General features: G+C 46.6%; 10 protein-coding genes across 10 annotated transcripts; 5 read left to right on the plus strand and 5 right to left on the minus strand.

Annotated features, from left to right (window-relative positions):
* Window positions 1–1,786: 1,786 nt before the first annotated feature.
* V1508DRAFT_46531 (Alpha/Beta hydrolase protein) lies at window positions 1,787–3,441 on the minus strand. The gene is made up of 4 exons (XM_066942923.1): window positions 3,080–3,441; window positions 2,415–3,029; window positions 2,050–2,365; window positions 1,787–1,971 (listed from the first exon to the last, which is right to left on the minus strand). The coding sequence occupies exons 1-4, from the start codon at window positions 3,253–3,255 to the stop codon at window positions 1,843–1,845; spliced, it is 1,236 nt and encodes a 411-aa protein (XP_066797021.1). The 5' UTR covers window positions 3,256–3,441; the 3' UTR covers window positions 1,787–1,842.
* On the minus strand, window positions 3,433–4,257 carry V1508DRAFT_413669 (uncharacterized protein). Its single transcript, XM_066939816.1, has 4 exons — window positions 4,153–4,257; window positions 4,000–4,085; window positions 3,857–3,945; window positions 3,433–3,776 (listed from the first exon to the last, which is right to left on the minus strand). The coding sequence occupies exons 2-4, from the start codon at window positions 4,059–4,061 to the stop codon at window positions 3,628–3,630; spliced, it is 300 nt and encodes a 99-aa protein (XP_066797022.1). The 5' UTR covers window positions 4,062–4,085; window positions 4,153–4,257; the 3' UTR covers window positions 3,433–3,627.
* A 1,925-nt stretch (window positions 4,258–6,182) lies between these two features.
* Window positions 6,183–7,540, plus strand: V1508DRAFT_46527 (transcriptional activator of glycolytic enzymes-domain-containing protein). Its single transcript, XM_066942922.1, has one exon. The coding sequence runs from the start codon at window positions 6,602–6,604 to the stop codon at window positions 7,496–7,498; it is 897 nt and encodes a 298-aa protein (XP_066797023.1). The 5' UTR covers window positions 6,183–6,601; the 3' UTR covers window positions 7,499–7,540.
* On the minus strand, window positions 7,541–8,740 carry V1508DRAFT_46599 (ribosomal protein S5 domain 2-type protein). Its single transcript, XM_066942924.1, has 2 exons — window positions 8,217–8,740; window positions 7,541–8,163 (listed from the first exon to the last, which is right to left on the minus strand). The coding sequence occupies exons 1-2, from the start codon at window positions 8,462–8,464 to the stop codon at window positions 7,584–7,586; spliced, it is 828 nt and encodes a 275-aa protein (XP_066797024.1). The 5' UTR covers window positions 8,465–8,740; the 3' UTR covers window positions 7,541–7,583.
* A 594-nt stretch (window positions 8,741–9,334) lies between these two features.
* On the plus strand, window positions 9,335–10,683 carry V1508DRAFT_413682 (uncharacterized protein). The gene is made up of 6 exons (XM_066939817.1): window positions 9,335–9,452; window positions 9,548–9,625; window positions 9,682–9,696; window positions 9,771–9,866; window positions 9,935–10,063; window positions 10,128–10,683. Exons 2-6 carry the CDS (start codon window positions 9,588–9,590, stop codon window positions 10,297–10,299), a joined length of 450 nt encoding a protein of 149 aa, XP_066797025.1. The 5' UTR covers window positions 9,335–9,452; window positions 9,548–9,587; the 3' UTR covers window positions 10,300–10,683.
* Window positions 10,684–10,796: 113 nt separating this feature from the next.
* V1508DRAFT_454699 (uncharacterized protein) lies at window positions 10,797–13,437 on the plus strand. The gene is made up of 6 exons (XM_066942590.1): window positions 10,797–10,933; window positions 10,996–11,227; window positions 11,281–11,372; window positions 11,431–12,608; window positions 12,660–12,780; window positions 12,842–13,437. Exons 1-6 carry the CDS (start codon window positions 10,901–10,903, stop codon window positions 13,283–13,285), a joined length of 2,100 nt encoding a protein of 699 aa, XP_066797026.1. The 5' UTR covers window positions 10,797–10,900; the 3' UTR covers window positions 13,286–13,437.
* A 126-nt stretch (window positions 13,438–13,563) lies between these two features.
* V1508DRAFT_351712 (uncharacterized protein) lies at window positions 13,564–14,604 on the plus strand (the record flags this gene model as incomplete). The annotated part of the gene is made up of 2 exons (XM_066936824.1): window positions 13,564–13,691; window positions 13,740–14,604. The coding sequence occupies 2 exons, from the start codon at window positions 13,564–13,566 to the stop codon at window positions 14,602–14,604; spliced, it is 993 nt and encodes a 330-aa protein (XP_066797027.1).
* Window positions 14,605–15,931: 1,327 nt separating this feature from the next.
* On the minus strand, window positions 15,932–17,337 carry V1508DRAFT_444627 (uncharacterized protein; the record flags this gene model as incomplete). Its single annotated transcript, XM_066942403.1, has 5 exons — window positions 15,932–16,131; window positions 16,182–16,308; window positions 16,364–17,149; window positions 17,201–17,249; window positions 17,318–17,337. The coding sequence occupies 5 exons, from the start codon at window positions 17,335–17,337 to the stop codon at window positions 16,043–16,045; spliced, it is 1,071 nt and encodes a 356-aa protein (XP_066797028.1). The 3' UTR covers window positions 15,932–16,042.
* Window positions 17,338–17,650: 313 nt separating this feature from the next.
* On the plus strand, window positions 17,651–20,612 carry V1508DRAFT_413697 (rRNA processing/ribosome biogenesis-domain-containing protein). The gene is made up of 5 exons (XM_066939818.1): window positions 17,651–18,065; window positions 18,117–18,579; window positions 18,633–18,942; window positions 18,996–19,070; window positions 19,125–20,612. Exons 1-5 carry the CDS (start codon window positions 17,736–17,738, stop codon window positions 20,536–20,538), a joined length of 2,592 nt encoding a protein of 863 aa, XP_066797029.1. The 5' UTR covers window positions 17,651–17,735; the 3' UTR covers window positions 20,539–20,612.
* Window positions 20,598–21,342, minus strand: V1508DRAFT_403208 (thymidylate kinase-domain-containing protein; the record flags this gene model as incomplete). The annotated part of the gene is made up of 2 exons (XM_066938541.1): window positions 20,598–21,133; window positions 21,192–21,342. The coding sequence occupies 2 exons, from the start codon at window positions 21,340–21,342 to the stop codon at window positions 20,598–20,600; spliced, it is 687 nt and encodes a 228-aa protein (XP_066797030.1).
* Window positions 21,343–21,694: the final 352 nt, after the last annotated feature.

Below are 21,694 nucleotides of genomic sequence, written 5' to 3' on the forward strand. Positions count from 1 at the left end.
CCTCAGTAGTAGCCGGCTCCTCAGTGGCAGCGGGCTCGGTAGCAGGTTCTGACGCAGCGGGTTCCTCAGCGGTGGCAGCAGGCTCGGTTGGCTCAGTGGCGGCGGGCTCTTCCGCGACCGCCGCCTTGGCGGGCTTCTCTTTCTTGGGGACAGCCTTGTTTATAAATTTCTTGAGTTTCTCGCTGACGCCAGATGGGATGAAGCTGCGTCGCTTAGATGTCCTTTCTGGAGTGGACTCGGCGGCTGGGGCAGGGGCAGCGACAGGCTCTTCGACAGCTGGCGCCGGCACGGACTCGACGATTGGTTCAGCGGTAGCAGGAGCTGCCAGTCAGTCAGAGAGAGTTGTGGGCAAGAAGACGACGATCACAATACATACCAGTAGCAGTAGCCATTTGTGCAAATGAAGTGGCAATATAATGCGAAGATACGGATAAGCGAGCGATGGATGAAAGCGAGAGCAAACAAGGATGGACGAGAGAAGAGGCTGGGAGTGAGGGAGTGCTTATATAGACATTTACAAACGGGCAACCTAGACAGCACGCGGCCAGATCACGGGCAACAGCGAACGCTTCGCAAACCAAAAGGGGCGTGCTCAGTCGCGTGCGCCGCCATACCGAACGCCGGCGATGAGCAACGCTAGCCTGTTTTGGAATAGCGCCTTTGCCCTGAATCTTGACTGTGTTTGCCGACCCGCGGCACGAATTCAACTTGCAAGCCACTGCGCCACAGTCGGCTGCGTGAAGAGCACACTACAGTTCTAGTGTTTTCCATGATAAATAATGTTAAGTGCGATTTGCGCGGGGGATTATGTCTGTTTGTTGGCTGCCCAGGGTCGAAGTGCTGTGCGAGGCTATGTTGCGTGCAGCAAGGAGCCGTTTTAGACACCCTCCTGATCATGGGGCTCGCTGGGCCCCTGCTTATTACATTACGTTAGAAGCAGTTAAGTGCGCTGTACCCAGTGAACTATGCTAGTTAACTGAATTTTTTTTTTCTCTCTTGCAAACTTACAACCTCAGCGCCCTCGCGCCAGACCTAACTAACACCTACCTATCACCGTCAGCGCCGCTCGCTAATCCGACGACAATTAGCGAGCTTCGTATTTGTCGCACTCCAGGGCGCTCAATTTTTTTATTACTGGGTCGACTTACCTAACCGCCATGATACCAAGTAACATTCTTCATTGCTGTTTCAGCCTCCTCTTTCACACATCGCTGATTCGCATCATGCAAACCATGAAAAAAATGTGACAAAGACCATCTGCGTGCACAATGACGTCGTGTTGCAGCTAACAAAAGCACGCCGGGTCAGCCCAGCCATGCGCTAACTGCAACTCTCTCGGTGGCGTTCGTTGTTTCCTGTAACGCTAGGCCGATAACAGTATGACTCACTGAATCTATTCTGGGAGTCAGACTGCAAAGACTTGAAGTTGTTAAGTATAGAATCCGAAGGTATCAAGGACCCCAACATTGTGACATTGCCCTAGGATTGCAAAAGACTCGCGTGACCTTGCGTTAGTGCTAGCCCAGTGTGAGGCATATATGTATGAGATTTGCCAGAATAAAAGCCACATCCGTCAGACACAATATACACATATATGTCTTACAAAGCTTTTATTTTGTGTGGACTATTTTTGTGTCGGCTATTTGTGACGCCGCACACTTGCACATGATGACGTCGCCTGTCCGGGCCCAGTGCTCCATCTTCCTGCATCTAGCAACTGTTCCTCCGTAGTATCGGCAGGGAACATTTTCACATCCAAAAAGTTGGCGGGATGACGTCATGACAATCTACGTCCTGCCCGACAGACACTGACAGGACACAGTCTGTGCCGGTTTGTACACATTACGGATTCGGACGCGGCATTACTGCTGGTGTAGAAGTTCCTGATGGTCCCCATACGAGCGAATGCGCGTTTAATGCCTTGATTTCAAGTGCGGATCCCCGTCTATTTCTTTGCCAGAACTGTTCGAGCTGTCGTTTTTGTATATTAGCATGCCCGGCATCTTTTTCGTACTGAACAAAACACAATAATAAAGTCTAAAAACGTACCAGCGCAGCTAATTTCTCTGGCGCGTCCTCCTGTATAAAATGCCCAACCTCAGGCAATACCTCCAGTTGGTACTTCCCCTGCATCTGGCCGATTGTCAGTTTCTTATCCAACCTGTCAGTTCCGGCCAGTACGAGCATCTTCCCCGACCGCGCTTCCAGGAATTTCGACGATAGATCCACGAACCAGGATTTCCAGAACGGCTCAGTCAATGATAAATCCGTAATCCATTGGTATCGCCCATTTGCGCCTGGTTGAATAATCCCAGGGACAGAGACAGATGCTGAGACAGCGTTGCGGACAGTATGCGATTTAACACTGCTTTGTCGTCAGATGCATTCATCTGCGAATTGAGATTTTGACTTACTGCCACCGGATACCGTCCTCGAGCGACCTAAAATATTGTGGCCGACTCGCAAGGTACGACCGCATACTGCCCAATCCCTCCAAGGCAGACCCCTCGACAACATCAAGAACGACTAGCCCGCTTATAATTGGCTTCGGAAGGTTGTCCGGCGACCAGAATTCTGGAAATCGTCGGACAGCTTCGGTCACGACTGCTCCGCCCAGCGAGTGCCCTATAAACACTACTTCGACTGGTTTTTGGTTGTCCGCAGCCAAGGGCGAAAGGCGCATTGCGTGCGCGACAATATTAATAAAATCCCGCGTGAGTGTATCTAAACTCGCCTCCTTCTCATCCGCATCCGCGGTCTTCGTCGCCCCGTGCCCTCGCGCGTCGTAAGCCAGGACGCCGACTTCTGGCAGAGATTCGTGAATACGGGCCGCCAGGACAGAAAATGTCAAGCCGCTTGACCCCGCACCGTGGTGAAATATGAACCATGTTGGGGATTTGGAAGGCGATGGTGTCGGCGTAGTGTAGTATACCTTGAACACGCATGGCGGAGCCGAAAGGTTCGGTGAATCCGATGCGTGCCAATATGCCTTCCACGGTGTTGCTTTGTAATGCTGCTTTCGTGGACGTCTGTCAAGATAAGGTTAGTATAGACAATCGAGCAAAATCTGGGAGTATACCTCTCCGGGACTGCGAATTCTGCAGGTGGAATATCGTGGGGAGGAGTTGGCACGTTGGGGTCGACGAGATCGCTCTCTTCCCAAGCGCCTTCTTCTGCTTCTTCATCAAGGACTTGATCCGGCGTGGATGATGTCGATAGTTTAGATTTCAGCAAAGTCTTTTGTAGTCTTGACATTCTCGTCTAATGGAATGCACAGTAGCACTAATATGAGATGATTGTGTCCGTGCTGAATTGCACCGAGGAGTGAAAAGGTGAGATAAGGCACTATGTTTCGTGGTTATGCACAGGTTTGGTCTTCCCTTTCAACCGCATCGACTTTCGACGAACGAGTTCATTTCAAGATCATTGTAAACAGCAGGTCGATCCACAGCATTCATATATTAAGCGTGTAAGTACAAATTACATACTCCAATTCGAAAATATTCCAAAAGAGCGTCACCACTCGTCCTCTAGGCCGCCTGGACTCGTCCCTTAGCCATATATCCTACCACACAGCCAAATAACTAATTTTATTATTTACAATAGCGAGAGCCAAAAATAGCAATATCATTTTGACTTCTTCGTTTCTTCCTCGTCGTCGGGGGTGCCGCCTTTATACAACATTCCGTCCTCGTTCCAGGCGAACATGACGTAGCCCAAAACGACGACATTCGCGACAATGGCCGCGACGAGACCGGCCCACTGTCTATTTCCACCTAGTCATAGCAATTAGTTTAATGTCCTCTGCCCGTGAACACTACCGACTCAACGAAGAAAACCAACGAATGAGACGTACCGAAGACGTAGTTCAGTGATATGTAGAACGAACTCAGTGGAGCCGTCACCATCGCGATAGTGAAGAGAGCCAGAGCCCTGATGACGTTCCTATGTACACCTAACGTTAGGGCCGCAACTCATGTGAAGTGATATAAAACTTACGGAGGAACTGCTGGCGCGGCGGCCGCCTGAGCAGCTCGTGAGGATGATGCGACGGATGACATTGAGATATTCGTATTGTACTGATCCTATCTCATAATCGTAAATATATACACTTTCACGAGCTCGTGAAGTACTCGCAATTGTGGAAAGTACCTCGACCACTTATTTGGCTATTAAATTATGACTTACGGAAATGTTCCAAGCAATATAATCCGCGATGAATTTCTTAAACTACATGGCGCGCAGAGCAGCCCGGGACACGCTCTCCAACTCTCATGCGGCTTCCGCTGATAAGTTCGACGCCGCGACTGTGACGTTCTTGACGTTCAAGGGAATTTGTATTTTTGGACACAATATGAAGTAACCCCCCTCCGCTTCTAATGTCCGTAATGTCTGCATTTGTATACCCAAAACTACCCCTAGAAATTTAAAACTGCAACAAATAAGTTAGTTAAGAAGTAATGGATATGTTAGCTTAAGTACAACTTATATAATAACTTACCATACACAAATTTATTCACGCCAAGTTATATCAACTCACAACAATTGTGCATACTGCGTTGGGTTTATGAACAGAGTGATATGACAATATGCCCGAGTTCAGCAGCTGCAACTTCATGGAGAATTTTTGGGACTGTCATCACAGTTACTGTTTGGGTGGAACAGTTGGCAAGTTCAGACGAGTAAACCCGCTAAGCACGATTCGAGAGGACCATTAGTTCTATGCATCCGAACGATCTTCATGATTTTCAAACAGGTTACCACACTCCGAGTCAACAGGATAAATGGCGAAAACATCGCAACAAGATTAAACTTGGGGAAGTTTTCTTCAAAGAGGACGAATGGACGGTAAATCTTATCGACCGAGAGGTCACGACCGAATCAGCCACGTGCAGAGGTATAAAGCATGTTATTGACAATAATATAGATCGGGGACTTCCCCTTAACATCTCGCCTATCGTGAGCTATCGTCAAGGAGACTGAGATAAGTTGTTGTTAAAGTCTGAGTGATATATGTGGACAATGGCTTGCAGCCGAATACACGGCTGATTTTCTGCACTAGCAATTTGGCGTTCCTTCGCATGTCATTCGTGAACATTTGAGGGAAGAAGTAGCCACTCAAATCCATAGCAAAGGATTTAGTGTAGCCAAAAGAGTGTTTGGAAAATCGTTCTTTGAAACTGCAAGAAGGAGAGGCTTCTGTTGCTGAATGCTTTTAATTAGGTAATATAACAAATAGATGCCAGCGTGCCCGATCTCCGTGCTATGTAACAAACCAAAATTCTATGATACAAAGATTACAACTCGAAACCACATGAACAATCAGCCACTTATCGCCCTGCGGACCGCGAGTTTGCACACTGGAGACATTCAAGCGCGTTGTTAGTTAGCTGGGCTCGCAAAGAGCAGCGCCAGCATACCGTTCGGTTGCAGCTGAAGCACGAATATGACTCGGGATCGGACGTGTACTCGTCTAACATGATCACATTATCGCAGTCCTCGCACGACAGATCGCGGGCGGAGGATGCTGGCCCTCGAGATTCGGTGTGGAGGTGTTGCTGTGTTTGTGCTGCCTCGAAAAGTCGTCGCAGAGTTGACGCTTAGAATTAGTAAGCACTGACTCCAAACGAAATAACAGAAGTTGGGAAACGGGATATACCGTGAATATGCGCCTCGATAGGCTTCTCGCTCCGCTTCTTCATGCCCACAAACTTCCCGACCGTATAACCGCTGCACAATGGAACCTCGATGTGTTCGTTGCATGCCTCGTGAATAGTCCGCTTGCGTGATATTCCCGCGCTCTGCCGCATTCCCAAGACCGATCCGCTGGGCACGCTATCCTGGAACAAATTGTACTCGGCGTAAGGCGCGTGTTGCAGCTGCGGTTGCTTGTCGTGGAAGAACATATCTCCGTTTCACAACTGGCGAACCAACGCGATGAGGATCCTGAGTTGTCGACGAAAGTCACTAACGCCGGTATGTTCTGGACATAAGTGAGCGCGAGGCAGGGAGCAAACGAGCAGAATGTGGGGTATGGAGAAAAAAGATAGATAGGTCAGGTCGTCGCCGGAGCAGTCGAGATAGTTTTTATTCTTCAGTCTTCCTACTAACTGAGGATCCTCCCTGCCTTGTACAGAGCAACGCGATTTAGCGCGAAAAAGTTAACGACGCCCCGTCGGCCTTACGAGAACCAGCGCGACTGCCGCTTTCTAACGCGTTAGCGGCACGAATCAATTATGGGTTAGGGCAGTCCGGAAAAATGCGGGGTCGCCCAGCCACCCGAACAATCCCGTCGTATCCGCCAAACCGTATCCAGATATGCTATATTTGTATGAAATAAGATATGATGAAGATAGTGGGTTATGCAATATTGATCCCGGCCTATCATAGTCTTAATCGTCGACGTATGGACAGTCATGTGGAATATTTATCGTCTGTCACGTGCTGATGTGGGCGATACAAGTGGCAATCGCTACGCGCGAGGCCTTATTCACGTCGGCCGAATATTTTAAATGTCACAAAACAATGTGACAGCATCATGTTCGTCAATAACACTAGCTAGTGCATTATTTGCATAACAGTAGACAGCATTGCAATCGACATGACCGAGCAACGTCGAAGTTCGTCCGAAGACCAGGCGTGGGATAGCCTCAACGACGGCATGGCGCCTGCAATTGCAGAAAGCCTGCGGGACGGCATGCAGGCCGACCGCGAAAGCCTCGTCGCCACGTTTCAGGAAGCCATGGTTGCCGGTATCAAACAGGCGATGTCAGACGAGTTCAAGGCGTTGTTGGCTGCGGAGATTAAGCAATCCTTGGTTGATCTCAGGACTATTTTCGCTGACGCTTTGAGATCGGTCGCGCATGATTTGGAACAAAGCACAGAGCGAGCTCTGTCGGATGCTTGGAACGTGTCTGCTTCGCGACCGTCGCTGATAACTGGGGTTGGCACAGGGATTAATACATCCACATCTATATTCAATGCACGGCCAACGTCCACTGGCATTCCTGAAGAGTCACAAACAGTACAAGAATCATCACGACCGTTAATCAATCGGTCTGCCAGCATGACGACACCGATATCCTCAACTTCTACAATTGTTGCACGTCCAACTTCGGAAAGACCAGTACTGCGGACACCTCACCGGCCAGCTCCGACATACAAAATGTCAAGGGAGCTCGAGTCAGTATTTGAGCTCTGGGAAGAATGGGAGAACGGCCTCGACGGAAGGCCAAGCATTAAATACCTCGAGTACAATTACGGAACCCAATGGCGCGCCAACAGTGCGGAGAAGCAGTTCTTTTGTCGGCGGAAAGCTATCATCGATGAGGTTAATCGGATGGCGGAGGTGAACGACAGTAATATCCAGTATGCGCTACAAGTCACCGATGCTAAACGGCAAGGGCTAAAGCCAAATTCGCTGGACAACTTTGGCAAGGTTTTATTAAAAGAGCGGCGTGAGCGACGGCTGGCTGCGGACACGGCGGCTAGTCGATGAATATAAACGAATGCGATGTTTTATGCTATTCCGGAAATGCTATGCCAATCCATACTGTACAATATCACCTGCGTCGCGTAGTCACCTATGACGTTCTGATTGCTTTGAGCGCCTTTTCTATGTCTCGAGACGCACTCGCTAGGACTTCAACAGCGTTACTAATGCTGTTGATACTAAAAACTTGCTTAGATGAGTCGCGCGTCTTCACTACCCGCAAGCCTACGACCCGGCCATCATGCCAAACAGTCAATAATCCACCATCGCTAACCTCTGCTTCCTCCCCCGTAGCATCCACAAACACATTCTTGCCGACAATTATGGCAAGCTGGACAAGAGGAGGCGACCAACTCATGCACAGTCTATCCGAGTCAGCCCAGTCGCTCGAAAATTGGGGAATTCCGATCTCGTCCTTATCGTTGTCATTCCCTCCGATCGAGTCCGGCGCAAGACGGGGCAAACGCGTGTCCAGAAGCGCCAAGTATGTGGTCATGGAAAATAATGTGAGCGGATGCGATACGTGGTCGAGAATAATGCCGTCAACGAATATCTTGTATCTGTACTTAGTCGTAATTCGAAGTAACCGAGACGGCAGTGAATTCTTAATCGCCGTTTCTAATGTCGAGCATAGCAAATTCTGTAGCGGACTACTAGGCAATAACCCGACACTAGGCATCAATTAGCTATTATAATCATGGCTGCGATCGCACGTAGATCTTACATATCGCAATCAACCTCAACATGCACGTCATCTGATCGCGAGACGGCAATAACCTCAGCCTTGACACCAACAATACATTCTCCACCATCATCTAACCGTATACGCGCAGATCCATTGGTCGTTGGTAAAATTCCTACCGCAGCATCGATTGGTCGGAACTGCAGTTGATCCCGGCCGTCCGGTCGACATGGTGGCCGCTGCGAAAGCGATACACTCAGGTATGACTCTTCTGTTAGTGACAGTGGCATATTGACAATATTTATCTGTTAGCGGTCCTGAGTGAAGTTGAGAATGAGATCCTGGGTTGGAACGGCGAGCTGAGAATTCTCACCGAATATGTGGGTTAGGGCTCATGTAAGCAAGTTTCTATGGAATATGATGGGCTACGCTATAAACACTTCTCCTGAAATCGTGGGACATGGGGTGCATTAAAAATAATATAAAGAAGATTATTGTTCCAACGACAGAATTGAGATTAGATACGCGCCAATATTCGCCCCCAGCAGGACGACCATACGACGTTCCTGGCTGCAATGACAGTTCCCATTAGAATCATAATTAATGCTAACTGCAATTACGTATAAAATAAAAAATATCTGAGATTATCTGCCTCACAAATCAGTTAGCATCCGATCACGTAGGATTTGTCTTGGAATCAATTGATGTAGTAACAAATCAGCAGTCAAATTTTCTTCCCCACTCGTGTGAGAGTTACAGATAATGTAGATAAGGTGTAAGAATACGTGTCATCATGGAAAACATTGCAGAATCTAGAAACAAGACGAGTTTAGTACCTACCTTTAAGAATTTGTCGAGTATGAAGATGGTGCACGACAATTCGTTCCTAGGTTCCTAGCGTCAGCATGCTTCTTGTTGATCCTATTCATATGGTAGTAAACTAGATTTGCTATCGGAGAAGTTGGATTTCGTAGACAATCACGAGGATATCTGTGCATGATGGTTGTTATATTTATACTAAAATTTTAAAAGTCTTGCAGCCCAACGGCTTTGCTTGCCATTAGATGCAGAAAAATAACTTTCTTAATTCAAGGTTAGGGTAGGTTTCCCTGTCGTCTTGCGCGTCCATTGCAACGCCGCTCATTCTACATGCCCTTTGGACCCTCTCAATCGTAACGGCAACACCAAACAATTGCTACGTACGCAGCATTGACTCTAACATTTTGTCAATAATATCATCTGCTGGGTTCATATCCAACTGTTGGCTTATAAATATAGGTATGTAGCACCCTAGATGGGAACTGTGGAGGAGTTGAGTAGTCAATTGTGTTGGTGGGAAATCAACGTTCGTTGCTAATCGATCTGTCGTGTAGAATATCTCGTGTACCATTTCGTATATATCATCTGTTCAATATGACAATTGCAGACGAACTTAGGACTCGTAATTTTAGGTATTTAGCTACAGAGTCAATATGGATTCGAAAGACTGATACTAACTTGGATGTAGTTTATACGGCCAATGGTGAGGCTTTAACATGCACGCTTTTGGTAGATTCATATATGACAGTAACGTGACATCTAACATGGATAACCAAGGGTCGGAATTCTTTCAGTTATTATTTGCCTTGCTGTTGGCATTGCGACGATTTTCACGTTCAATATCGGTCTCATTATCTTCTCCGCAGTCTGCATGTATGTCAACTTCTGCATATATCAGTCTCCTCAGCTTATGTGGTGGATATATTCTAACAGCATAATAGTGCTACCGGTCTCACCTTGATCTTCGTTGAAGTCCCATTCCTCCTTCGCATATGCCCTATTTCCCAGAGATTCGATGAGTTTGTGAGAAGGTTCAACAACAATCTCCCCAGAGCTGGTTTCTACTTGATGTAAGATCATAATTTTTATACTAGTACCACATGTAGAGGCTTGCGAGTGATGCTGACGATACAGCTTGGCCCTCGTCCAGTGGTTCACGCTGTTTATCCGGGGCTCGTCTCTCATAGTTGCCGCTGTGTTCCTGACAATTGCATCCTCATGCTACGCCATTGCCGCCCTGAAGAAACAGGAATTCACGTCCTCCAACGCACTCGGTGGCCAAGGTCTTGCTCAGCAGATTATATAAGATAACAAGATACCACGAAGCGGAGTTCACGAAACAGGGAGTCAGACAATCTGCTGAGTGTAGTAATGGTGAAGAAGAATAAGTTCATATTTTCTCCTTGTGTAAATTTATTTGGGATGCGGGTTGCTCAAAGGCTGTTTTATGATTGTTGAGCAAGGAAAACGACGAAATCGATTGTACTGTTTAGGAGGAAGTATCTTTGTGATCTGAATCACGCTTATATATTATCTATTAATATTCTTCGTTTAGCTAGGGAATGCAATAAATTGATGGGATCTTGGTATTTAGAATGGCCAGTTCACGGGGTGTACCGTGCCACAGAACTACTGTATTGGCTTGTAAAGTCGTACTTCAATGTAAAATAGAAATACTACTTGAGCGTACACCTATTAAATGATGGAGTCCATAATTAGACAGAAAACTGTTTCAGTTTTAGTTGCGAGTAGTTAGAGAGTTTCCAGCATTGGGACAATATTTTATGACCTCGTCGCCAATGCAATCCCCCCTCCCACTCGCACCGTCCACCATCAGAAATTATTATCGATCCCATGGCCATAGCAGACAAAGTCTACTTCATCACCTGACAAATCTAACCGAGACGATGCCGCCACGCCATTTTGCTCCGAGGAAAGGCGTAAGTATGAAGCGAAAGGTCTCCACACACAATCCTGCTAATTCGGTCTTTCTTATGCTCAGCCTCCACAACTTCCTGGTGGGGGATACTCGGTAACTAGTCACAATAATCACTCAGAACGTTACTCGCATAGTTCTGGGGGAAGTAAGTCTTCGTTTGAGAGGGCAAAAGAGGCAGAGGAAGCGAAACGACTGAAGGAAGAGGAGGAAACGAGGGCCGCTTACGAAGATTTTGTGAAAAGCTTCCAAGGAGAGGTTAGCAGTGATATCAGCTTCGTTCTGGACGAATCATCAGGTGCAGATCATTGTTATTGGACCACACATATCAAGATATTGACACGATTACAGGTGCGAGAAGTGGCTTCAGAGATTCGTTTACACCACCAACCGGACCCAAGAGAAGATTTCAAGGCCTACCTACGTCATCCAGTGATATAGATGTGCGTAACGGAGTGATTCTGTATTAAGCTTAGCTTTACATATTGATTGAAAGGATAGAATCGACTTTCGAAACGGCGGCACATAGACCAGCTGGGAGAATTGAAACGACCGGATCAAGCGCGACTCGACAAGTTAGTTGCCCAAGAATCGGATGCATTCTCAGACTCTCCAGATAATCCGTCCACTACAGCACGCACATTATATCTTGGCGGTCTGCCACCTGCGTCAGCGACTGCATCCATTAAGAAGCTAGTATCAGAGTTTGGCGTTTTGAAGAGTATCACAATCAATCCGCCCGATCAAAAACGGCGCGGTGTTAGTGCGTATGTCGTATTTGAAAGCTCAGACGAAGTAGAAAAAGCACGTGCGACATTAGATCGGAAATACTTCGGCGAAGGATATTGGCTAAGTGCATCGTTTTGCAAAGATGAGGGACCAACCGCTCGGCTGGATTCTAGAAGTGGATTTCCATTCAACGCCCAACTGCCATCTGATAGCAATTGGAGCGAACCTGGACGAGCGTTCGGAAATGTTGCCCCGCCGGCATCACTTGGTTCAACCGGCGTGTCACAGCAGTTGTCCCGACTGCAAATCAAAGTCCAGTACCCAGATTCACTTCAGTCGTTGCGTCGAATTCACGCCATGGTAGAGAACGTAATTAAATTCGGGGCCGAATTCGAGGCAGTGATAATGCAGCGCGAAAGGAAAAATCCTGACTTTGCGTTCTTGTATGATTCAGATCTGTCAGAACATATATACTATAGGTGGAAGCTATGGAGTCTAGCAAGTGGTGAAGGAATGGAGAAATGGAGTACCCAGCCAGCTGAGATATTTGACGACAAGGTGTTATGGCTCCCGCCACGATTAGGAAATACTATTGATGATGAATTAGAAAGACTAGACAACCAATTACTCGACGAAGACGAAGAGGAAAAGAAAAGTGGCGGGCGAGATCAGGTGGAACCTTGGCTGGGCCCTATTCTACATCTGCATTTGACATTGTTGCTGCAGCACATATCAATGCGCCGAGGTTCGATTGCGAGATTAATGGCGTTTGCGATCGATAATGCGTATGCCGCAGAGGAAATCACTGATGTGACTTGTCAGAGTATAATCAGCAAGAATGTGTCGACGCAGATGCGCGTCGCGAGATTATGGGCCGTTGGAGATATCCTTTATAACTCTGGAATGGGAATCGGCGGAGTTAACAAAGGCGTGTGGAAGTACCGTGGATTGTAAGTAGAGTTGAAACTCGACTCTTCATAGGAATGCTCTTACAGATTTAGATTCCAAACAAAGCTGATACCTGTTTTTGCAAACCTCTATGAGGTATTTAAGGCATTTGACGGACGTATCCGTGCCGATAATTTTCGAAGGCAGATCATGTCTGTGCTGAATGTGTGGGAGGTTAGTGAGCATTCATTCATTTAGGAGTTGCTTGAAATTGCAGTACTAAATTTTCAATTAGGGATGGAACGTTTTCACTCATGATTCATTGACAGAAATGACGAACGAATTTCTCGGAAAAACGAAGGAAACGGAGGAATGGGCTCAGTGGGATACTGCTTCGTCTACAAATGCTGCCGACATAGTAACGGCAGCAGCAGCCGATGCTCCAATCAAAAAAGTTGCGGCGAGTCGATGGAAGAAGGTAGAAAAAAGTACTGCTTCACCTCAGGTAGGTCTGAGTAGGCTTGATAGTGTTAAGCTTGATAGTCATCCCGAGACCACGGGAGATCCCACTGCGAAGGAATCTGGGTCCAAAGAGTTCAATATTGAGGACTTGATCAATCCTGACTTAGATGGAGAGCCTCTGACCGATAGTGACATTGATGAAGATACAGAAGATCCAGCTAAAGATGTTCAAGGCGAAAATATGGATATTGATTATGAAACCGCGAAAAAGACGTGAATAGGAAAAATGAATAGTTTTGGCACTCTTGTAATTTTAGTCATGGGATAAGGTGTTATTATTTGGTACTTATATGGACGTGTGTACTACGACAGAATTTAATTATACACTATGTGCATGATGCTATCTTTTACAATGCAATTAAATCAGTCTAAATTATCTTCGTAAGCCGATCAGCCGAGAACTCTGTACGTTGAAGATGACTGCCCTTGTCATCAAACTCAAAATGTGTTGCATCACACAGCCTGCGCAATAGTATAACCAACGTTCTATCCACAATGTCAAATAATGGCAGCACTGCCGCATCGCTGAATGACATTCTTCGTCTCTTAACCACTTCCTGCAAGTTTCCTCTTGCCAGCTCGCTCCCGGTTGCATCGGCTCTAGTCAAGAACGGGCTCATGACGTAAGCTTTACACCTGCCTTGTTTCGTCCTGTCTAATCTATTTTATAGGAAGGAGCTAGTTGGAGCAAAGTCCCAAGAAGAATTACAGAAAATATGTCCGTCTCTAAATCAACAACAACTGAACAAGTTGCGCGCTGTATGCTCGTCTTCTGCACGGAAGCGCGCAGCAGCAGCATCATCATTAACGGGGTCACCTGCCGTGGCCAAACGCGGACGCAAATACACGGTCAAAGATAAAGATGCACCAATCGATGACACTGAGCTAGAACTGCCAATTGTCCTTGATGAAGAGATTATTGAAAAAACAGTAGCCAGCGTTAATAGGGCGCCTTTGATGATGCTGTTTGCCGCAAGTGTGCTGAAGCATCAATTTCCTACATATGGCGCGGGATCGCATTTGTCTTTAGCATCGGCAGCTGCTGCTAGTGCTGCTCGGAAAAAGGCAAAGAGTATTGGGATCTCACATAGTACTTCTGGAGCTAAACGTGACGAGGATGGTCATGACGTGCCAGAAGGATATCGTACACTACGTGCATTCGGAACGATTGACGTGGCCATTATTCGGCGTGGAGATAAGGAAGGATATTGGGGCTTAGATATTGACGCCATGGAAAGGCAAGTTGAGGCGGGCAATGCGGATCCGGAAGTAAAGTGGATTCACCCCGCCCAAGTTCGGGCATATCTTGTACGCGCATTCGGGGAGAAGGAGCTAGCGATTGTGAACGGCGCCATCGAACTGTTAATTCGATCGTGGGAGGAACGTGAACCGGACAGCTGGAGCCAGAGAGCTTGGGGTTGGTATGTCGGTGTCAGGCCTGAAATTGCATACGGGCGAGAAGGGTGGGGCCAAAGAGGTGCGGTGAGCTGCAAGGATATTTTAGATTTCCGAGTAAATCCAGTGGCCACCAACTAACGCAATTACGCTACAAAATTTCCTATTCGCACACCCTTAGTTCTCGATGGTCGAGTGGGCTAGTCGCGGGAAGTATTCTCTCTGCTCTAATGATTGCAGCAACGTCAGGCACAGCAGAACACACGTTTCCTGGTCACTCTGCTTGCCGTGAACTAAGGCAGCAGGTGGTAACGTCTCAGTTATGAATACTAGCCTCGGATGAGCATATGTATTGCTCTAACTGAAAAAGATGAAAAGTGGCTCGCAAATGCACGACTTGCAATCAGATTTGAATTAGTTGTGTCAGCGTAACCTGGCTTTATTAGTTTAGATTTGCGCCACGGCGAATGTCGGTCCATACTCGCAGTTCCAGGAACCAGTGGAGTTGTATCCATAACAGTTCTTGTCATCCGTGAGCGATCTCTTGCGGCTCACATGCTATTTCAATGCAACCATAGTATCGAAGTGAGACTCAAAGCTCCGGATATCGACTTTCTGTACATGCTTCTTGCTCCACCTGAGCACTAGTGGAAGAAGCTGGCTGTTGCTGACAGCCGTTTATATCCGACACGTACTCAATATCCAGAAGGGATTAGGTACGACGGGTTCACTGGAATGAGTACTGAGAACTTCAAGTTTACTGCGCAGATAACTTTGGCAGAGGTATATGTAGTGAAGGTATGTTTGTGAGGTCGCTATCGGTATCTGAATCTCTCTGCATTGTCGCTTGAGTATGTCTATTTGCCTACTGTAGTATTAGCTATTGATTTGGCAACTGGAATTATTAATCTCTGTGTCTTCAGCTCTCATTGATAATGAAATGACTTGCTTTGTTGCCACAATTTGTTCTTTAACAGGTTCTTCGTGATAGCAGTTGGATACATATGTTAGAAAAGCAGGTGTATGCTGGTGCTTTGCTGGTCGCCTGAAGGTAGAGGGATGGAAGCCTGGAGAGAGTGTTCGATGATAAACGCATGTACTGATTTATGAATGTCATACATAACATTGTGATTTTGTATGTAGCTCAACCCAATGGAGCACTGAACTTTTCGATTAAACTAAACCAGCAGTACTCATCACCAATGCTACAGCAATACGGGGAGACCTATTATAATATGAACCTGTATATTCCCCAGTCAACAATTCTAGAAGACATTTCCCTTAGTCTTGACCTTTGCAACTTCAGTTCACCAGCTGATCCACGACAAGACAACCATAAGTCTAGTTATATGATATAATTTACAGCCACTGAACGAAACAAAGACAGACACTGGCATACATTTTAACTTGCCAACCGCTAGCGCAATATTAAACTACAAGCCACCGAAAAGTTCATACTTTTAATATACATGATCAAAGAGAAGCCGACAAGGTAACGGATCACATGACTTGTAAACCGTAACGAAATCAAATGATTAACTACTGTAACAGCACTCCAAAATATCACCGCTAGTTACCTCTAGTTGTGGATATCAAGACCGTTCTGGATAGCAAACAATTTTGATGAAGCAACGGAGCTGTATTCTTCTATTTGGTTGCAATATTGGTCTAAGAGAGATTAGTAGCAATTAACAGGAAACGAATTCGATAGACCATACTAATCTGCGCAGAAATAAGAAGGTTATCTAGTCTCGATGGCTCAGTTGGAACCTTGAAGTGCTTCTGCCAATCATCCTCCGAAACCGTCGGCAGATTAGCCCGCTCACGAAGGGCATTCTCGGACCGCTATATAATATATTAGCATCGAATCATCACGCTGCTATAACGATTCAATGTATACCGTCTTCTGGATCCACTGCTGAATTTTCGACTGTTCTCTAGCGAGTTGGCGTTGGAAGTAATTGAAAGTCCCCTGTTCTGCATAGTAGTCATCAACCGACTCGAGCAGAAACTCCACATTCTTTTCGAGATACGGATCAATAGAGAGATCGAGGCTGTCAAAGTTTGGTGCCAATGCTGAAGTCGAAACGAACGAAGTGGGATCGCTCTTTCTCGTGAATGCGGGTGAATCGAGGTGCTGCAGCAGGGCAGTGGCAAGATGTGAGTTCTTTATTGAGATAGGGAGCTCTTCCAAAATGTCAAGATAAGTCAAGTTATTCTTCACAACGGCCTCGCTGGAAAACTTGCCGCCGGAAGCCTTATTAGTGGCCAAGAATTGGGCTGAAAGACGATATGCTTTGAGAGAAACACTGCTTTGTGACGAACGGGTGACATCGTGAACCAAAACAATAGAATTTGGGTTAGCAGCCTGCAGAGCAACAAGATTGTCAACGAGAGCCTGGCTAAAGAACCCTCCGAGGTATGACGACATGTAGTATCCAACAGGATTGGCTTCTATATTGACCTCTTTTAATAGCCGGATCATGTCAGCCTGATATCGTATATTGGCCTTTGACCGCGGAGCAGATGCATCGTCGTTGCTAGACGATGTTCCGGAGCCTTCTGATGGCGGGAATGGGAACGCATGTGTGACTTGCAGAACGGAGTTCGCATCAAGACCTAGGAGGAGTCCGCAGACAGGAGCAGGAAACGCCTCAGATGTGTGCTTTGTGAGCTTCAATAAAACCTGCAATCATTTAGAGACTCTAGCATGTCAAGACGTAAAATATTTTCGTACACCTGAATCTATGACAGCCGAATAGACCGGCGTAGTAAGTTCTGGTAACCTATTCGCAATTCGGTTAGACAAGACATCTACCCTCCACGGCGCGGTGAAGACAATGTTCAAACCTACACTGTAACAGGAAATGCCATTTTAATCTTTGATGCACGAGCCGGATCAATCTAGTATGAATCAATCTGCGATAAATATTGCGCGGTTGCCCTACTTCGTCAAATTTATTGAGCAGGTTTAACGGCGCCTGATTTTTTTTCCTTCCTGGTATGCAATTCCATTAGGACGGATGAGAGCATATGTGGTACCGCTGAGTAGTCTGTAGCATATCAATATTTTGGTGCAGTAACTACAGAAGATATCCCTTATCCAACAAGCCCACCCCTTTCACGTGACATATTTCGAGCCGCACAAAAAAATTCGCGGTTCTGTGGTCTGCTATGTCCAAGTCAGATCAACGTTGGATTCCCAGTAGTCGCTTATAGTTTTGCATTCTTGACATTTTTGCGTGTATACTTCGAATTGACATACTAGTACGATGTCCTCCAATTACAATAAGAGGCTAAATACATCAGCGTCTCAGCTAAGGTCTTGTTTAGCAACATTGCTATCTCCAAATCATGAAACTTTGCTGCCAAGACACCTCGGTGCTGCAGCTGCCTGCCTCGGGTCTTCTGCTGCTATCAAGTCCTCAGAGTCTCAAATTCTCCACAGAGTTCGAGTACGACTGTCCGCCCTTTTGCAATCACATTCTTCTCAGTCGCATCTGTGTGGTGCGGAACTAATATATACTCTGGTTGGAGTCGATTGGGAATCGCTGGCATCTCACGGTGCGACATGGATCAAGTTACTTCTCATAATCTTAGAGGTATGGGCCATATCGACAGCGGTGCCACCCGCTAAGCTAATCATATACTAGAAGCGGAATGATAACTTCGCGACATTGCGTGCCGTTATTCGAGCGTTGTGCAAGCTGTTTGCTTTGACGAGGGGAAAGCCAACACTAACGCGGGAACTGACCACACCAAACATTCCTCCATTTGCGACCTTTCTGTTAACTTTATCCTCGTCAGCAGGTCAGCCTGATCTGCGTGCGCTGCCAATGACTTTACCAGCATTATTGGCGATCTTACGCGACCATCCGACAACATTCAGACCATTCGCATCCAAGCTCTTGAATAATATACTCTATCCTATCTTGAATTCATCGAGCCATACCGGGAGGGCGATTGCTTGTGACATAGAGCTCTTGGCCAGAAAGTTATATGTTTCGATGTATCTTGCGGTGCCTAAGGATCAACTTCTGGAGTGGAGAATCGCGATTTTAAAAGTCGTTGGAGAAACGCATAAGGCTATTTCGCAGACCTTTGACATTATTGATGGTGCGTATGCTATTGGAGTCTACGACATAGCGTAATACTGACAAATTCAACAGAAGACGCTGCTTATGAGAATGTCCCTTCTGGATGGGATGCTACCGTGGACATTCAGGACTCTTTTGTCGGTATCTTGAGGATAGAAATGCTGCTGCGAACTCTGGAGACATTTTTGAACACTGCCACGCAATCGGAAGTACAGTTGCCGATCTCCAGTATCGTGCGATTAATCGATAGGCTGCTATCTCTCGATCCAGAGAATTTGCAGTTTAAAGAGACCTCAGATAGAATTAAGCAGGATTTCATACTTTCTGTCCTTCCTACAGTGCATGCGAATGTTTATGGGTTTTTGACGAGTTTGGTTAAGACGTGAGCGAAGTGTTTTAGTCTTAAGTGATTTATGTTCTGACACTTGTACTTAGTGCTGCGCAGTCGCTGTTACCCCACGCGTCCACTATCTTGTCACATGTTGCGACTATTCCTGCGTCCCGAAATTCGTAAGTATCGCCAAATAGATGAATTTTGAATTTTGTATACACTGACCAATATAGTCTATACAATATTCCGGTCTACACCTTTTTAGCGGAATTCCTTTCAGTGATCGCATTTGTGCCGACCAGTCTCAACTCGGAAGTCAATCACGCAGTTGAACTTGCTCTGTCGAACTTGTCTTCTATACAGCATGCACCGAGCAGTTTCCCTGACTTCGCAAGCCATCCTCAATCATTTATTAGCAAGCCACCGTCACAAATAACGATTCCGGCCATCAAATTTTTAACTTCAGTGGTAGGTACTGCCCCAGATCTTCCGGCAACTACGAGGTCCCTTATTGATCGGTTCAGCATCATTCGGTCTCATGTTGGTTGGGCGGAGGAAAGGCTGCTACTCGAAGGCGTCCTGCAACCCGGCCGAAATATTCGATGGAGCATTCTGCCAATGGCAACGCGCAAACTTCCCAACAGCCGAAATATGGGCGGTATCTTACATCCACGATTTCCGCCGGTACCAATGCGAAGTGAAGATACCTTGGGTAGCCTTTCTGCCTCTGATTTGGAATACTTGGCTAATAAGCACAAGAAGGAGGTTGGTGAAGATGAGCCGTCAGAAGCGGCTTTGGACCAACTAGCAGTTACTGCTGCGAGGATGACATCTGATTCCGTGGGTGCCGGCGCGGTTAGCAGTTCTGAAACGTCGAGTGCAATACAGCCGGGCGTTCCCCAAGTAAATACGCCGGGCAGCGAACATCTAGGTGAACGTGCGTCAATGGAAGACGTCGATCCAGCGACTGCAAGTAGTTCAGGACTGCGATCGGCGACATCCTCAGTAACCGGTTTGTCTACTTTAACAGCATCAGCGATATCGCATATTTCGACTGGGCACGAACAGACGTTCTCGACGCCGTCGGATACAGCTCAACTGGTGTCGTCGAACGTGAACCATTCAAACTTTAAGATTGTCGTTCCAATCGTTCCACCTCCAGAAACGTCCCAGGTTGTTAATGCGGTTGCTGTCGAATTGTCCGGCCCCTCGAACATCGGAAACGAGATGGCGGATCGCAAGCGGTCCCGAGAGGGCACTACCTTGGAAGAATCTAAGCGGCAAAAATTTCTGGAATCTACTACGGATGGAGTATTAGATTCCAGTTCTGACCGGGCCGGATATAGGCAAATCTCGCCAAAGGCGTCTCCAGTTATCTCTGCGTTGTCCGTCGACGTTCCACCTAATGATGGAACTGTGGAAACACCGGATGATTCAGGCAATGGCATTGATTTAGGCGGAATTACGACTCTGTCGGAGAGAGATAGCGCCAAACAGACAAATGGGAGCCACTCCTCGTCCGAACAAGATATAGCTCGCATACCAGATGAGGCTAAAGATAAAACAAGTGGGGATGACGGCTTCGACAGTCTCGATGAATTCGTGATACCACCAATAGATACGGAATGGTCTTCAGATGAGAACTAGGGGATATGTATAGTTATTTATAATATGCTTGATGTGAAATACTTTTCAATTATAAGCGTTCATTGGATAATTTCCATTTCTTTGTCCCCTATATCTAGATCTTTGATCGCATCCCAAATGCAAGTCGCAACAGCATCCAGTTCTTGGCTTGCATCAATGGTAATAACCTTGCCCATTCGTAAAGCACCTGGATTAGCATCATCGCCGAGTATTGTTTTGAAACTCTCCCGGACATTCGCCTGAAACTCGCTTACTTCGTATCTTTCTCTGCCAAAGTCGGCCCTTGCTGTTTGGAGCTTCGCATTGTCCGGATCGACATCGAGAAATATGGTCACATCAGGCTGCGGGAGTCCTCGATCTGGTGCTATACACCACTCGAGTGACATATCAGGGATGCCTTTTGCCAGCGAGTAAGCCACGCCAGACGGGACGTATCGGTCTAAAATAACCGTTTGGCCAGCTGCCAATGAAGACAATATTGACTCACGCAGCTCCCATCTATTTGCTGAGAACAATAGATGGATGGCATGGTCAGGGAGGTGGGTCTGCGAGACGAGATACGCGTTGATGGCCTGCCCTATTTGAGTAGAGCGATCTTTTTTAGAACCGTTAGTACCCTGTGAGATTATTCGCATGCGTATAAAAAGAAATACCTGGAACTTTCTGCACTCGTACTCTGCCAGCGCCAAGTCTCTTTGCAAGTTTCTCGTACAGTAGCTGGCACTGGGTGGTCTTGCCAGCTCGATCGAGACCTTCGAAAACAACTAATAACCCCCGACTATTCTTTGGATTTTCAGCTGTCATATTGACGGAGCTTTCACTAATTATCGTAGGCCAATAAATGTGAACAATAAGATCAGATATTGTTTTATGATAAAGCTGGGGCCGGCAGAGCAAGTGGAACATTAATTATTGGTTGCGCGCCGGCGACGCGTTGTTTTCCCCTCGCCGCACGCAGACCAGCTGACGAATTGAATACGATTCACCCAACAACGCGTTGCAGACTTGCAGTCTATTAAGCCATCTAACCCGTCATTTGTACAACTTTAGCAAATGGCGAGCAAATTTCTGCTGATCTACTACTTTATGTACTAACACCGATGAGAGCAATGTGCTTCATTATAGTCAAGCATTTTGCCCTAACCCGATCAGAAAA

The sequence above is a fragment of the Lipomyces doorenjongii genome (genome assembly GCF_038497915.1).
Source record: "Lipomyces doorenjongii strain NRRL Y-27504 unplaced genomic scaffold V1508scaffold_13, whole genome shotgun sequence".
Taxonomy (NCBI): domain Eukaryota; kingdom Fungi; phylum Ascomycota; class Lipomycetes; order Lipomycetales; family Lipomycetaceae; genus Lipomyces; species Lipomyces doorenjongii.

Coding starts and splice junctions, on each gene's coding strand:
- V1508DRAFT_413669 (XM_066939816.1), bottom strand. CDS start 4,061: ATGTCATCCGTCGCATCATCCTCACGAGCTGCTCAGGCGGCCGCCGCG. Junction 3,946..3,999: donor GCCGCGCCAGCAGTTCCTCC/GTAAGTTTTATA, acceptor AGGTGTACATAG/GAACGTCATCAGGGCTCTGG. Junction 3,777..3,856: donor ATCACTGAACTACGTCTTCG/GTACGTCTCATT, acceptor TGCTATGACTAG/GTGGAAATAGACAGTGGGCC.
- V1508DRAFT_454699 (XM_066942590.1), top strand. CDS start 10,901: ATGCCGCCACGCCATTTTGCTCCGAGGAAAGGC. Junction 12,609..12,659: donor GTGTGGAAGTACCGTGGATT/GTAAGTAGAGTT, acceptor TTACAGATTTAG/ATTCCAAACAAAGCTGATAC. Junction 12,781..12,841: donor CTGTGCTGAATGTGTGGGAG/GTTAGTGAGCAT, acceptor ATTTTCAATTAG/GGATGGAACGTTTTCACTCA.
- V1508DRAFT_413697 (XM_066939818.1), top strand. CDS start 17,736: ATGTCCTCCAATTACAATAAGAGGCTAAATACATCAGCGTCTCAGCTA. Junction 18,066..18,116: donor TACTTCTCATAATCTTAGAG/GTATGGGCCATA, acceptor ATCATATACTAG/AAGCGGAATGATAACTTCGC. Junction 18,943..18,995: donor TTGACGAGTTTGGTTAAGAC/GTGAGCGAAGTG, acceptor ACTTGTACTTAG/TGCTGCGCAGTCGCTGTTAC.
- V1508DRAFT_46599 (XM_066942924.1), bottom strand. CDS start 8,464: ATGCCACTGTCACTAACAGAAGAGTCATACCTGAGTGTATCGCTTTCG. Junction 8,164..8,216: donor GTTGAGGTTGATTGCGATAT/GTAAGATCTACG, acceptor ATTGATGCCTAG/TGTCGGGTTATTGCCTAGTA.
- V1508DRAFT_46527 (XM_066942922.1), top strand. CDS start 6,602: ATGACCGAGCAACGTCGAAGTTCGTCCGAAGACCAGGCGTGGGATAGC.
- V1508DRAFT_46531 (XM_066942923.1), bottom strand. CDS start 3,255: ATGTCAAGACTACAAAAGACTTTGCTGAAATCTAAACTATCGACATCA. Junction 3,030..3,079: donor GAATTCGCAGTCCCGGAGAG/GTATACTCCCAG, acceptor TTATCTTGACAG/ACGTCCACGAAAGCAGCATT. Junction 2,366..2,414: donor GAGGACGGTATCCGGTGGCA/GTAAGTCAAAAT, acceptor ACGACAAAGCAG/TGTTAAATCGCATACTGTCC.
- V1508DRAFT_413682 (XM_066939817.1), top strand. CDS start 9,588: ATGACAATTGCAGACGAACTTAGGACTCGTAATTTTAG. Junction 9,867..9,934: donor ATCTTCTCCGCAGTCTGCAT/GTATGTCAACTT, acceptor ACAGCATAATAG/TGCTACCGGTCTCACCTTGA. Junction 10,064..10,127: donor AGAGCTGGTTTCTACTTGAT/GTAAGATCATAA, acceptor CTGACGATACAG/CTTGGCCCTCGTCCAGTGGT.